Source organism: Oncorhynchus gorbuscha, linkage group LG26 (assembly GCF_021184085.1).
Source record: "Oncorhynchus gorbuscha isolate QuinsamMale2020 ecotype Even-year linkage group LG26, OgorEven_v1.0, whole genome shotgun sequence".
Lineage (NCBI taxonomy): Eukaryota > Metazoa > Chordata > Actinopteri > Salmoniformes > Salmonidae > Oncorhynchus > Oncorhynchus gorbuscha.
Window position 1 is genome coordinate 14502382 of NC_060198.1, and position 13189 is coordinate 14515570.

Here is a 13189-nt window from a genome sequence, read left to right on the forward strand (position 1 = left end):
TGAGTTAGAACTGTTTTATGGGCTAGTCAATAAAGCCGTAGTTTATGCTCAGACCGTATGAGACAGTCGAGGTGTAGCTCAGGGGTGCGTAACGCAGCACCTGGATGTCTACAGTCCTGCTGGTTTCAGTTTCTACACGACTAATCACCGTAACTCTGTGTTGTCCTTGATCGTGTTTAGTCTACACACGGCTAGTTATTTGATCTTTTTTTGGGGGGCTGAGCGTTTTTAAGGATGTTTTAGTTTTCCCACAATTAAACATTTAGACCTGCATAATGTGTATTTTGACGATCTAATCAATGAGATGAATCAATCCATCGGTGTCCCTTCTTCTCCAGAGGAGATCCTGAACCGGCTGAGGGCCAAGCAGGAGCAGGAGCTGGAGGAGATGAAGCGCCAGGCGGCCGAGGAGAGAGAGAAGGCGGAGGCGCAGGGAACTCTCCGGAAGGAGGAGGAGATGGAGGGGGCGGAGCCAAAGGAGAAGACTGACGACCTAGAGAAGAAGGGAGAGGAGGAGGGAGCAGGGGAGGGTAAAGCTGAGAAGGACAAGGTGACCAAAGAGGGGACTACCATCACAGGTAAGAGACACACACACACACACACACACACACACACACACACACACACACACACACACACACACACACTATCGAACTACAGCTACCGCTACATCGTGGTCCTACAGGCTTTACGTGCTGTTTGATATTACTGCGTTTTGATATAGAGCAATGTAGGCCTAATGAATTATTGATCCGTTTCCCACTGCGCTCTCCTCTTTCTGAGCCAATTAGAAATCCCTTGTGTTGCGCTGTCAACCCATCGGAGACCACTTTGCCAACTTAAAACAATGCCTTCAGCAATACTGCTGATAACCCCTCCGTAATAATCGTCCTCACACCAAGTTTTACACAATGCCTACTAGTCTCATTACAATACAGCATCTTCTATATGCACACGCTGGAGGTGCTTGTTGCGCATATTCCACACAGTCTGATACCAACTCTGTTTGAAATGTGTCATTTTATTGGCTGCCATCTTGGCACCACAAGTTCCAAGATAATTTACGTTCTAGCGAGAATGCAGTTAAAATGTTTTCAACATGTAGCATAGTTTGCCATACTCTGAATATCTGCTTCTCTGATTGAAGCCGAGCTGGCTCCTTCTACTGGTGACTGCTCCATCCCTGAGGGGAGTAAGCCTGATCTCCCGGCTCCACAACCCACCCTCCCCGCAACAGAGGCCCCCAGCCCTGCCGTGGGGGGGCAAGACCTCCCTACCGGGGCCCGAGAGCCTGGGGACGAGGCCAAAACCAACATCGAGGGCGTGCAGGAGGCTGAAGGTACCAATTGGGTGGTGTCTCTGTGAACTTTGAACCCCATTCATGATCCCTCTCCATTCAATTGCATCCCTCATTTCATTGGCTGTCAATGACCAGTTGCTGGTCGCAACTCTGCTGAATACACGCTTTTATTTCATTCCAAAAGAACGCTTAAAGCGAATTGCTTTGATATGCAATCAGACTAAATAGCTTGGCATGAATCACAATGACTTTAAGACAAAGCATTTGATTCTGAACCTTGCGTGTTAAACAGGCCTTTAAATGCATGGGTCCAGATCACTATTACTATGAATCATCATACCCCTCTTGGCTGTGTAAAAGGCTGTGTGAGGACACTACAGGATTGACGCGCATGCTGCTTCATGACACTAGAGGGCACCATTGCATGTCATTTGAACTTTTGAAGGGACTGTCGGTTGGGTCTTCTCTTGAGAAGTCCACATCCCAGGCAAACAAAAATATATAGATTTGATTACATGCCACAATCCAAAATGAACGGAAAAAGATGGGCACCGTATCATTTCCGGACTCCCTGGTGCTTATCGTTCAATTGGGTCGAGGCATGTAGCTGGATCCACACACATGATTGTGTGGGATGTGGACTCGTTTTGACATATGACTAACTTCGACGTCTGAAAATAACAGTCAAACTTTGATTTTGCAGTATAACATCCCTTTAAAGCATGATTTTAAATAGTGACTTATGTTGTGATTTTTTAAAATTTTATTTTTATGTATTTGTGGTTTTAGAGAAGGCACGTTCTGAGTCTAGCTCTCCCAGGGGAGAGGGGGTCCCCAGCCTAAGCCAGCCCCCTCATCCCAGTGGTGAGGAGAACAGTAACAGCAGCACCATTGCCAGGGAGGCCCCCAGGGTCCCGGAAGAGCCCGACCTGGCTGACAGGTCCTCTCAGTCCTCTATCAACAGCCAGGACGACCAGGGGGTGAACGGCGAGGCCGGTGGAAAGCGGTCGGCAGTCACCCCGGGGGGCCGCATGGTGACCCGCCTGCGTAACCCGGAGAGTAAGCTGAGCCAACTGAAGAGCAAGAAGGTGGAGGAAGCCGTTCACGAGGCCAACAAAGGCTACAAGGAGGGCAAAGAGGTGATCACTATTCATCTACAAAAAATACTGATTAGCTGTAGGATTCCTAGCTGTCCTTAGGTTGTTGCCCGGTGTACCAAACTTTTTTCGTAATCGTGGGCCAAATCAAAATCAAATTTATTTATATAGCCCTTCTTAAATCAGCTGATATATCAAAGTGCTGTACAGAAATCCAGTCTAAAACCCCAAACAGCAAGCAATGCAGGTGTATAAGCACAATGGCTAGGAAAAACTCCCTAGAAAGGCCAGAACTTTGGAAGAAACCTAGATAAGAACCAGGCTATGAGGGGTGGCCAGTCCTCTTCTAGTTGTGCCGGGTGGGGATTATAACAGAACATGGCCAAGATGTTCAAATGTTCATAAATGACCAGCAGGGTCAAATAAAAATAATCACAGTAGTTGTCGAGGGTGCAACAAGTCAGCACCTCAGGAGTAAATGTAGCCGATCATTGAGAGTATCTCTACCGCTCCTTCTGTCTCTAGAGAGTTGAAAACAGCAGGTCTGGTAGCACTTCCGGTGAACAGGTCACGGCTCCATAGCCGCAGGCAGAACAGTTGAAACTGGAGCAGCAGCACGGCCAGGTGGACTGGGGACAGCAAAGAGTCCTCATGCCAGGTAGTCCTGAGGCATGGTCCTAGGGCTCAGGTTTTCCGAGAGAGAGAGAGAGAGAGAGAGAGAGAGAGAGAGAGAGAGAGCGAAGAAAGAGAGAGAGAGAGAATTAGAGAGAGCATACTTAAATTCACACAGGACAACGGATAAGAAAGGAGAAATACTCCAGATATAACAGACTGACCCTAGCCCCCGACACATACACTACTGCAGCATAAATACCGGAGGCTGAGACAGGAGGGGACAGGGCCAAACAAGCCTGATATAACTACACCCACTTTGCCAAAGCACAGCCCCCACACCACTAGAGGGATATCTTCAACCACCAACTTACCATCCTGAGACAAGGCCGAATATAGCCCACAAAGATCTCCGCCACGGCACAACCCGGGGGGGGCGCCAACCCAGATGTTTTGTTTTGTTCTAAAAATATCATGCATTTATTGCAATCCAAGTGTCGCTCGTCTGTTATCAAAATATAATGTATTTGATTTACCTTTGATTTGACCCCCCTCTCCTCACTCCAGGTGCTGGTGGTGACCCCGGCGGGCGACGTGTCGCGTCTCAGCACCCGCAGCCTAACAAGCAAGGAGGTGGTGATGAAGGGCACACTCAGCCACTTCTTCAAGCTGGGCCAGGAGGGCAAGTACCGCGTCTACCACAACCAATACAGTGGAAATACGCTGGCCCTCAACAAGCCCCAGCACCGGGAGGACCTGGACAAGCGGCGACACCTCTCGCACAAGGTAAACTTTAAGATAAAACTTATTTTAAGATAACTTTAGCTTGCACACACCTGAAGGAGTCAACAAAAACTTGAACAAATAAACACTTGCGATAAGTTTTAAGTTCAACTGTTTAAAGGGATACTTTGATTTTGGCGATGAAGCCCTTTATCTACTTCCCTAGAGTCCGGTTAACTTGTGGCTAGATTTTATGCCTCCGCGTCCACTATAAAGGAAGTTTGAGGTAGTGCTAACTAGCCAATGCTAACTAGCGTTAGCGCAATGCTACAGGATAGCAATTGCGCTAGTTAGCAACTTTCTTCAAAACGCACGCAGAGACATAAGAATGGTATTCATGAGTTTGTAAAGCATTTTTAAGTTTGTTTTAGATGTACAGTGCTTTGTGACTTCCCCATGTAATGAAAAGCTCTCTACATATAAAACGTATTTTATTATCCAGTTTTGCATGACGCCGGCAGGCGACTTCAAGTGGAACGGCTCCATCCACGGCTCCAAAGTGCTGACCGTCTCCACGCTGCGCCTTACCATCATCCAGCTGGAGACCAATGTGCCCGCGCCCTTCATGCACCCCAACTGGGCCTCACACAGGTACGGATGTAATGTGGGCTCTGTGTGTGTTTGAGATCCTAGTTGATTGATTTATGTGTTATGAATGAATATGATCAAAATGTTTTTAACCCATGAGAGTCTAAGCCAGGGGTGGGTTCTACTAAGCTATTTGATTTAGAATTTTAAGACCCCTTGAAGTATCACAACAAAGTGGAATGATTATATTTTTTTGCCTTACTGCTATTAGCCCATACAAACGCATTGAATAGCAGATTCACTACATTGAACAACAATCCCCCCCCCCCCCCAAAAAAAAATGAAAGGGAAGTTTGTTTTTAAGTGTCTGTCCTATACCTGAGAGAGAGAAGAAAGATCAGGGAACATACATTTTTTTGGACATGTATTTAACCCCTTATTTTTGGCATTTAAACTTCCATAATAAATGTTTTCAACTGGCACCGGGGGGGACCTTCAGACGAATCTTGTGCGGCGTGTGGGCGTCCTAGAACAAAACAACCAAGGTGTATATGTCCGTGAGAGTCTCACCTTTCCACAGAGGACTCACATTAGTGTTGTTGCCCAAACTCTTCGGACACTACAGACAGAAGTTGGCAGATGGGCTGTACCGACTTCAGACGGGTCCAAAGTTGCTCGTGGGGGCTTTAGAGCAACATGGAGAACACCATCGTGTTTGTGAGCGTCATCTTTCTATTGCGTTTGTAGGCCAAACCGTTTGGAATGCTACGGACGATGTTGTGAGAAGACCGATTTTCGGGGGAAGGCTCGTGGTCTGACAAACACCGCTCTAGCTCTTTCACCGCAGATGCGGAAGTGTAACATGGGTGGATTAGGTGATTTGAGACTGATCCAATGCATGAAAAACTATCTCTAGCTGAAACTGAGTTTTTCAAAAAAAAAATCTGTTGTATTATGCTAATTGGATTTATACAGGGGGCGTGGGCATCGACCGTAGGGGGTTAAGTGTTCGTTTAACCATTGTGTGCTCTTCCTCGTCGGGGGAGGGGGCAAAGGCTATTATTTAGATACTAATGTGTGACATCATTTGGTGATAACGTGTTTGTTTTTACATGTTCATTGAAGTTGGCGTGCGCTGCTCTTGTTCAGTTCTGACCCCAGCAGTCCCAGGTGACAGATAAAAGTCACACTGTTGTGATTTGATGTCACCATGCTTCCACATGATGATGAGTAACACCATTGTCTGACTCCCTTTGGCTTTGTTTTTGTTTTCATCAGGAACAACTGGATTAAGGCGGTGCAGATGTGCAGTAAGGCCAGGGAGTTTGCCCTGGCCATGGCCATCTTGGAGTGTGCCATCAAACCTGTGGCCCTGCTCCCTGTCTGGAAGGACTCTCTGGGACACACTAGGCGAGTAGACTCAGAGCACACACACACACACACAGTCACGTCTTTCACTTTAAACTGGCATCAAGTCATCAAGGGAACCTAATTTACCGTGTTATGCCATCCTTGCATTACCACTTCAAATAATTCCTTAATACCATTTAATCATACAAGTGTGCAGCCACTTCAAAGTCGAACTTCTTAGAACAAGTGCAAACCCTAGACCAGTGGCAGCTGCTGAATATCCAGGGTGGAGTGGTAGGAGATATGAACAAAGTAGCAGAAATATAAGGCCAAGTTTTCAAACCATCTGTAGTTTCTTTGAATAGATGTATATAAAGAAATTTGTGCAACAGCATAAATACACCTATTTCACTTTTGCATGTAAAAAAAATAATAATAAATGACCACTGTTAAAGTTTATGTTATAAGTATCCCTATATTTCTGTTATTATGGCTCTATCACTCTGTTATTAGTGCGCCTGCGCAGGAGTCTTGTTGATGAACCTGGCCTGAGTGCAATGGCAACTATGTATTGTTCTGAAACGGTTGAGTAAACGTTGTTAAACTGGAACCTTGTCGTTATCATTTTGAATTAACATTGGCAGCAGAGGATGGTTAATAACTACAATGTGCCACCTTGCTTCGAGGATAACAGGTCGCATGAAAGTGGGAATATGAACTTGGAATCTGGACACGGGTTACTAATCTGGACAAGAAAAAGCAAGCACTTGAGGTGGTATTATCGCTCGAAGGACGAGCGAGAGATACAGCACTGGAAATATCTGTTGAAGATTTGAATAAGGATGATGGTACGGGAACTTTTGATTAGAGCGCTGGATTCTGTGTTTCTTAAAGATGCGCAATACCGTGCCTACGAGACATATTCAAACGTTGACAGTGTTACTAGAGACATTTCGGTTGCAATGGCGGACTACATAACGTTAATTGATTTCGAACAGAGTTACAATAGGATGCGCAAGTACGAGATGGTTCTCCCGGATGCAGTGTTAGCCTTCAAGTTGATAGATACTGCCTGTCTGGACAGTTGGTTTTAGACTGCTTGTACAGTGCTGACTTTTGCGTCAATGAAGTCGGCACTAAAAATACATTTGGGTGAAAAGACGTCTGTCGTGCCAATAACAGATGGAATGCGAGTGATTGACGCAGCATATTACACTGAGCAGCAGAGAAAAGGCGCCAAAAAGTCACGTTCTCACGACAACCAGATGAGGGCGCCATTGCCCGGTACAAATCCACTGGACAGATATGGAAGGAGATTAAAATGTGTTTTTTGTCAATGCACTTACCGTTTGGTTAAAGACTGTCCTCATAAAATGAACAAGTTAAACTAACAGAGGAAAATGTAAACACAGAGAGAGAGCTGTGTAACATTACACTGTTTTCAAACCAGTCTTCTTCATAGTTGAATCCTTAGGATCTGCTATGATTGATACTGTGTGTACACGCACAGTGTGTGGTGCAAAATGGCTTGATAGCTATGTCAGTGAACTAAATATGAAATAAGTACAAACTATGATTGACACTGAGCAACCGAGCTTTCAAATTTGGAGATGGGAGAATCGTCCATTCTAGGATACTGGCAAAATTGGTCAGACTAAGTCACATTGAAATAGGTGGTCCCTACTATTAAAAACTCAATGCACAATGTTCATGGTTACAGCCCATACCAACTAGTGTTGGGGCAGAACCCTGATCTTCCCTCTGTACTGGGTGACAAGCCAACAGCACTAGAAGGGACCAGTGTGAGTGCATGGGTGGGACAGCACCTTTCAGCACGACATACAGCAAGAAAAGCTTTCACTGAAGCAGAGTGTTCAGAGAGAATTCACAGGACTCTGCATTAACCTCTTTGACCCACGGATGAGACGTACGAGACTGGAAACAAAGTGCACGACAAACGAGTTGACTGTCAAGAGTGGAAAGGACCGGGAGTAGTCATTGGCTAAGATGGTGTGGTGATATTTGTGAGGCACCATTGTCAGGGTGCATCACTCAAGATTGCGTTAAGTAAATGATCAACAAGATGGAGGGGCTGTTGCTGAGAATCAGCCTCCTACTGAAAATGACCACAAGGACACATTAACAGACACAAACCTACCAGATGTTGCATCCAAGGATATGGACTCTAGTGATGCACCGATATGAAATTGTTGGCCGATACCGATATCCAATATTTTCCTTGACAAAAACCCAGATATCGATAATCGATATTTAACATTTTAGCGGCCTTTTAAGCATTCTAGTACAGTTACGTGGCATGGCATCTCGGTGCAAGAGGCGTCACTACAGTCCCTGGTTCAAGTCCAGGCTGTATCACATCCAGCTGTGATTGGGAGTCCCATAGGATGGTGCACAGTTGGCCCAGCGTAGGCTGTCATTGTAAATACGAATTTGTTCTTAACTGACTTGCCTAGTTAAATAAAGATTACACACACACACTGCCCAAAAAGTTATTTGGTTGACATTTACGAATGTCCCCATTACCAGTAAAACATAATCAAAACCTATTTCTTTCACTTACTTGCTGTGCTGTTTCATTGCATCCCTACTGGTACAAAGTCAAGGCAGCAATGCTGAGTACAGGTAGAAAAATGTCACAAGTGGATCCTGTAGTCTTCTTATTGGCTTGATCAAGGGCAGCAGGGTAGTCTAGTGGTTAGAGCGTTGGACTAGTAACCAGAAGGTTTCAAATCCCCGAGCTGACAAGGTACAAATAGGCAGTCATTGAAAATAAGAATTTGTTCTTAACTGACTTGCCTGGTTAAATAAAGGTTTAAAAAAATGTATTCATTTGTTTCATTCTCAACCAGGATTTCTATGGAATGCAGTTTGGGTCTTTGCGTGTCAAAAAAGATAACACTTTTTTACGCGTCAAATTTGCTTGTTGACCAATCAGGACCTGAATATGACTGCACGTCATATAATAATTTAACACGTTCATACATTTTTGACATGGTTATTACAAATTGATTACACTTTCACTTGTATTTCATGTCACAACGATTCATCGATACGTATGATATGATGCTGGTGAAGTTGTCTCACGCACCTACAGTGCTGGTCATTTTTTTTAAAGCTAGCTAGCTCATGAATGCAAACAATGTTCTTCCCCAAATATAGCAAAATGACAATCTGTTTCAGTAGCTATAGTTAGCCTGCTAACTGTATAGCTAGGTGTCATCATCTAAAATAACCCTAATTTATAAGACAGTTTTTATTTGAGTAATGGTGGTCGGACCCATCTATGTGAAGCTAGCCGCAATAGTAGACTGCGGTTAGCCTTCAAAATAAAAGGGTGGCATAATTCTACTATTACTATTTATTTGCATCACTGTCAATAACCTACTTTTATTTTGAGGGCAAACCGCAAATTCCACTATTATGCCTAATCCTTATTGCTTCACAACTCATAACCAAGTCCGGTTGATCCTCACTAGCCAGATGAAGCTTGCTGGCTGCTTATAACGTTTGCTTTGGGCAACAGGGTTAAGTAGCTGGCTAGCTATTTATTTTCATGAACTGAGGTTCAATTTCAATGTGGCAACCTAGCTAATACTTACTCACAAGGATTCCAAAATCATTGCAAAGAATAATGAACATGACTGCAGTTTCTACTGGTCATTGTTTTCAGGCTGGTTGTATTGGTGCTAGCTAGGTACCAAGCTAATGCTAGCTACCCCAAAAGTTGCGGTCGTACAAATGATGCTTTATTACCAACGCGGTATTGTAAACACATCATTCGTGGCCGGTGTTTGCTTGTTTGCAGACATTTTTGTACAGCTTTAACAGTGCTACTGTATCTTTTTTGACACACAAAGACCCAAACGGCGTTCCATAGTATGTATGTCTTAAAGCTAATAGCAGTGACGCTATTACTGTGTAACTCCGGTCGGGTCTAACTTGGTCGACTCGTTGACTGCTCGATCCACACAGCAGACATTGTGGGCTAGGTTATGAATGCTGTGTTGCATGTTTAGCGCAACATTTTACGTGGCGTCATTACGTCATGTACCTACGTTATATAGGTTTGCACGTCAGCTTTGACATCGGTTTTGCACATCAGCGTTCAACTAGACATCAGCTGATACCGATGTTGGCATTTTTAGCTAATGTTCACCGATATATCGTGCATCCCTAATGGTCACTGAAACTGATACAGGAAATGGAGCAGAGACCTTCAACCATGACACAGGTAAATACTATTGAGAGTTCAAATTAGGAAACCCTCCAACAACAGCTACATGTGTTAAGACAGCATGGTTGTTCCAATCAGAAAACTGGACAAACTGTTAAATACATGGACAGAGAAAGTGGTATTCCACACACAGCAACCGTCATTGGACGAGCAGGAAAACACCAGAACTGGTACAACTTGCAGTACACTGAACCAGCTACACTTTCTGGTACAACAGGGTCAGCTGACCTGTCACTTGTTAATAAGCTCAGAATTGAACCAATGGAAAATCGAGAAACAAAGGACGTGTCTTTTGACGCAGCTAAATTAGATGAGCCCTGTAATTGGAGGAAAAATGTAGTGTTTGTGGAAGTCAAAGACGTTGGCCAAGAATGTGTCTCAAAAAAGGTGGGTGTGTACCCTTAAAGAATCCTTAACTGGAATAGTGCCTAAAGCACATTTACTGGCTAGAGATTTTGAGGAGCTGGATGCTAAACAACTCCCAAAAGACTCCCCGACATGCGCCGCAGAGTCACTCAGATTGTTGCTGTCAGTGATCTGCCAGAAAAAATGGAAACTTCATTCCATAGACATCAAATCTGCATTTTTGAAGGGAACAGAGCTGTCAAGGGACATTCACATCCGACCTCCGCCTGAAGCTAACAGCGAAGGAACACTGGAGGGGGAGAAAAGGTTTGTGTATGGACTGGCAGATGCATCCCTACTGGTACAAAGTCAAGGCAGCAATGCTGAGTAGAGGTAGAAAAAATGTCACAAGTGGATCCTGCAGTCTTTTTCTTGGCTCGATCAAGACTGCAATGTGACTGGAGTACTTGCCTGTCATGTTGATGACTTTATCTGGGGTGGCTCACAGACATTTGCTACAACTGTGATTCCATACCTCAAAGCTGTTTTCCAGGTCAGCCACAAAGGAGCAGCTTGCTGGCTGTCTGATTTTAAAAAAGGAACATCCGGCCTTTTTATTGAACCTTTATTCAACTAGGCAAGTCGGTTAAGAACACATTCTTATTTACAATGGCGGCCTAGGAACAGTAGGTTAACTGCCTTGTTCAGGGGCAGAACGACAGACTTAACCTTTCAGTTACAGGTCCAAAGATCTAGCCACTAGGCTACCAGCCTGTGCTCCTAAAGGCACTCAGTAATGGAAAGTGGCAGCTTGAGTTATACAAATAATTTTGTCACACAACCCATCTGTAATGGGTAACTTAAATAGTTGTGACGTTTTAATTATGTTTTTGATGTTTTATTCTTTAAAGAAAAGTGGGGGATTGTTAAATTCATGTTTTAAGTATCCCTGTATTTCTGTTATTACAGTGCTATCACTCCGTTATTAATGCGCCTGCGCAGGAGTCTTGTTGATGAACCTGGCCTGAGTGCAATGGCAACCATGTATTGTGCTGAAACGGTTGAGTAAACGTTGTTAAACTGGAACCTTGTCGTTGTGTCATTTTGAGTTAACGCCACTGCTGAACATGCTGCTTTGAACAGATTAAATTATACTGTTAAGAAACGAGCAGCCAGCTCACAAAGTGCACCAGGAAGAACGCAACAAGCATGCAGATGCAATAAGGGAAAACACTGTTACTGGGGATAAGTAGCTAACATAATGTCTCGAAGCATAGTGCGCTAGGCAGTTAACTTTTTGATTCTGAAATAACTTCATATTTTCAGAGTTAGTCAGATATTCGTTTTGAAAGACTTGACATTGGCATGGGAGCTAGCAAACTGCTAGCTAGCTGCTTATCAAACTCATTAAATTTACCCCAAAAATCAACCAAACTGTTTATCAATGTTTCTCAAAATTACTGGAGCTGTCTTAATTAATTTGCTCATGCTTTGTGATACATGCGGTTTTATGAGTCTTCTTTTTTAGTCCACACATGTTTCCCTGTCACCTACAGTACAACCTGATGATCACTGTGGGGGGAAACCATGCAATTGGCCAGCCACTGTCATGCTTTTTTTTGAGAAGGTTCTAGCTAGTGTATCCCTCTGTCCTTGGACTCTTGTTGGATAAACTTCTCCGGTTTATCAAGTCCCAGGCTCCCATGACTGTTAGGACTTACAATTAGCTTTTTGCTTTAGCGCAATCTGTACCTGATTTTAGTGCCAATCTAGCCTCGCGTGGGGAAGTAAGCCGTCTTTCGCGAGACATTTCAACTGTGTATCGGTGATTCGTTACATCCCCAGTGGGCCTCCGGAGTGGCGCACCGGTCTAAGGCACTGCTAGAGGCGTCACTACAGACCCAGGATCGATGCCTGGCTGTAAATAAGAATCAAATCTTGACCTGCCTGGTTAAATAAAGAGTAGAAAATAGTATGAAGCAATGCATTCAGTATGCATTTAAAGTGATATGCGTGTGTATTAACATTGCCACACAGTGCCTTCCAAATGTAATCCTATTCCCTATATAGTACACTACAAAGGTAGTGCGCTACATAGGGAATAGTGCGCCACATGGAACGTTGCCCTGCTCTAGCAGCTCCTCTGTCTCCTCCCGTTCCTCACACTAAGACCAGTTTACCCAGAGGTGACTAGCAGCAGATAAAATGGCCCACCCCCGGCATGTAGCACATTATTTCTACGCTAGGGGAAACACTGCTACCTGTTCTACTGATGGGTAAAGACCCCAGCCCTCCTCCTCTTAAGACTTGATTATGTTATAGTAAGGGTGGGTGTGCAGAGTCAGTCAAGGGGCTCGCATCATTTGTGTGTGTGTGTGTGTGTGTTGCATGGGGCCTTGCCAAGAGCAACAAGGGAGTTTTACCCTCCTCTTGAAGGAAGCCGCTTTTGAACTGACCGTGTTTTGACTTTCTCTCTCATCCCCCTTTCTGTGCCACCATGCAGGCTACACCGTATGACGTCCATGGAGCGGGAGGAGAAGGAGAAGGTGAAGAAGAGGGAGAAGAAGCTGGAGGACGAAGAGACCATGCAGCAGGCCACCTGGGTCAAGTACACCTTCCCCATCAAGCACCAGGTATCTCACACACACAATCACAAACACCCGCACACAGACACACTCACTCAGACACCCACACACACACTTAAGGGCTGCTACACTTGCACAGACACATACACCCTTTTCATTTGGCCCTTGTTTACCGACCGAGCCTGGGCCCTTTTAAGTCGAAGCGCTACCACTCTATTTATGACCGGGGCCGTTCACCATCACCCCTAATCGCCAGGACGTGTTTAATTGCAACTTCCTGCCTCCCAGAATGGTGAACGGTGCTAAAAAAAGCCCCTTTGATGAGGCGTGAGTG

General features: G+C 44.7%; 1 protein-coding gene across 4 annotated transcripts in view; it reads left to right on the forward strand.

The window, feature by feature from the left end:
- Positions 1-13189, forward strand: part of LOC124015031 (nucleosome-remodeling factor subunit BPTF-like) — a 58150-nt gene that overhangs the window by 18195 nt on the left and 26766 nt on the right. For all 4 annotated transcript variants that reach the window (XM_046329886.1, XM_046329883.1, XM_046329884.1 and 1 more), the window contains exons 4-10: positions 339-578; positions 1148-1339; positions 2090-2439; positions 3577-3795; positions 4235-4383; positions 5599-5730; positions 12774-12903. In XM_046329886.1, coding sequence (XP_046185842.1) covers positions 339-578; positions 1148-1339; positions 2090-2439; positions 3577-3795; positions 4235-4383; positions 5599-5730; positions 12774-12903 — 1412 coding nt within the window. The remainder of the gene's footprint in view (positions 1-338; positions 579-1147; positions 1340-2089; positions 2440-3576; positions 3796-4234; positions 4384-5598; positions 5731-12773; positions 12904-13189) is intronic.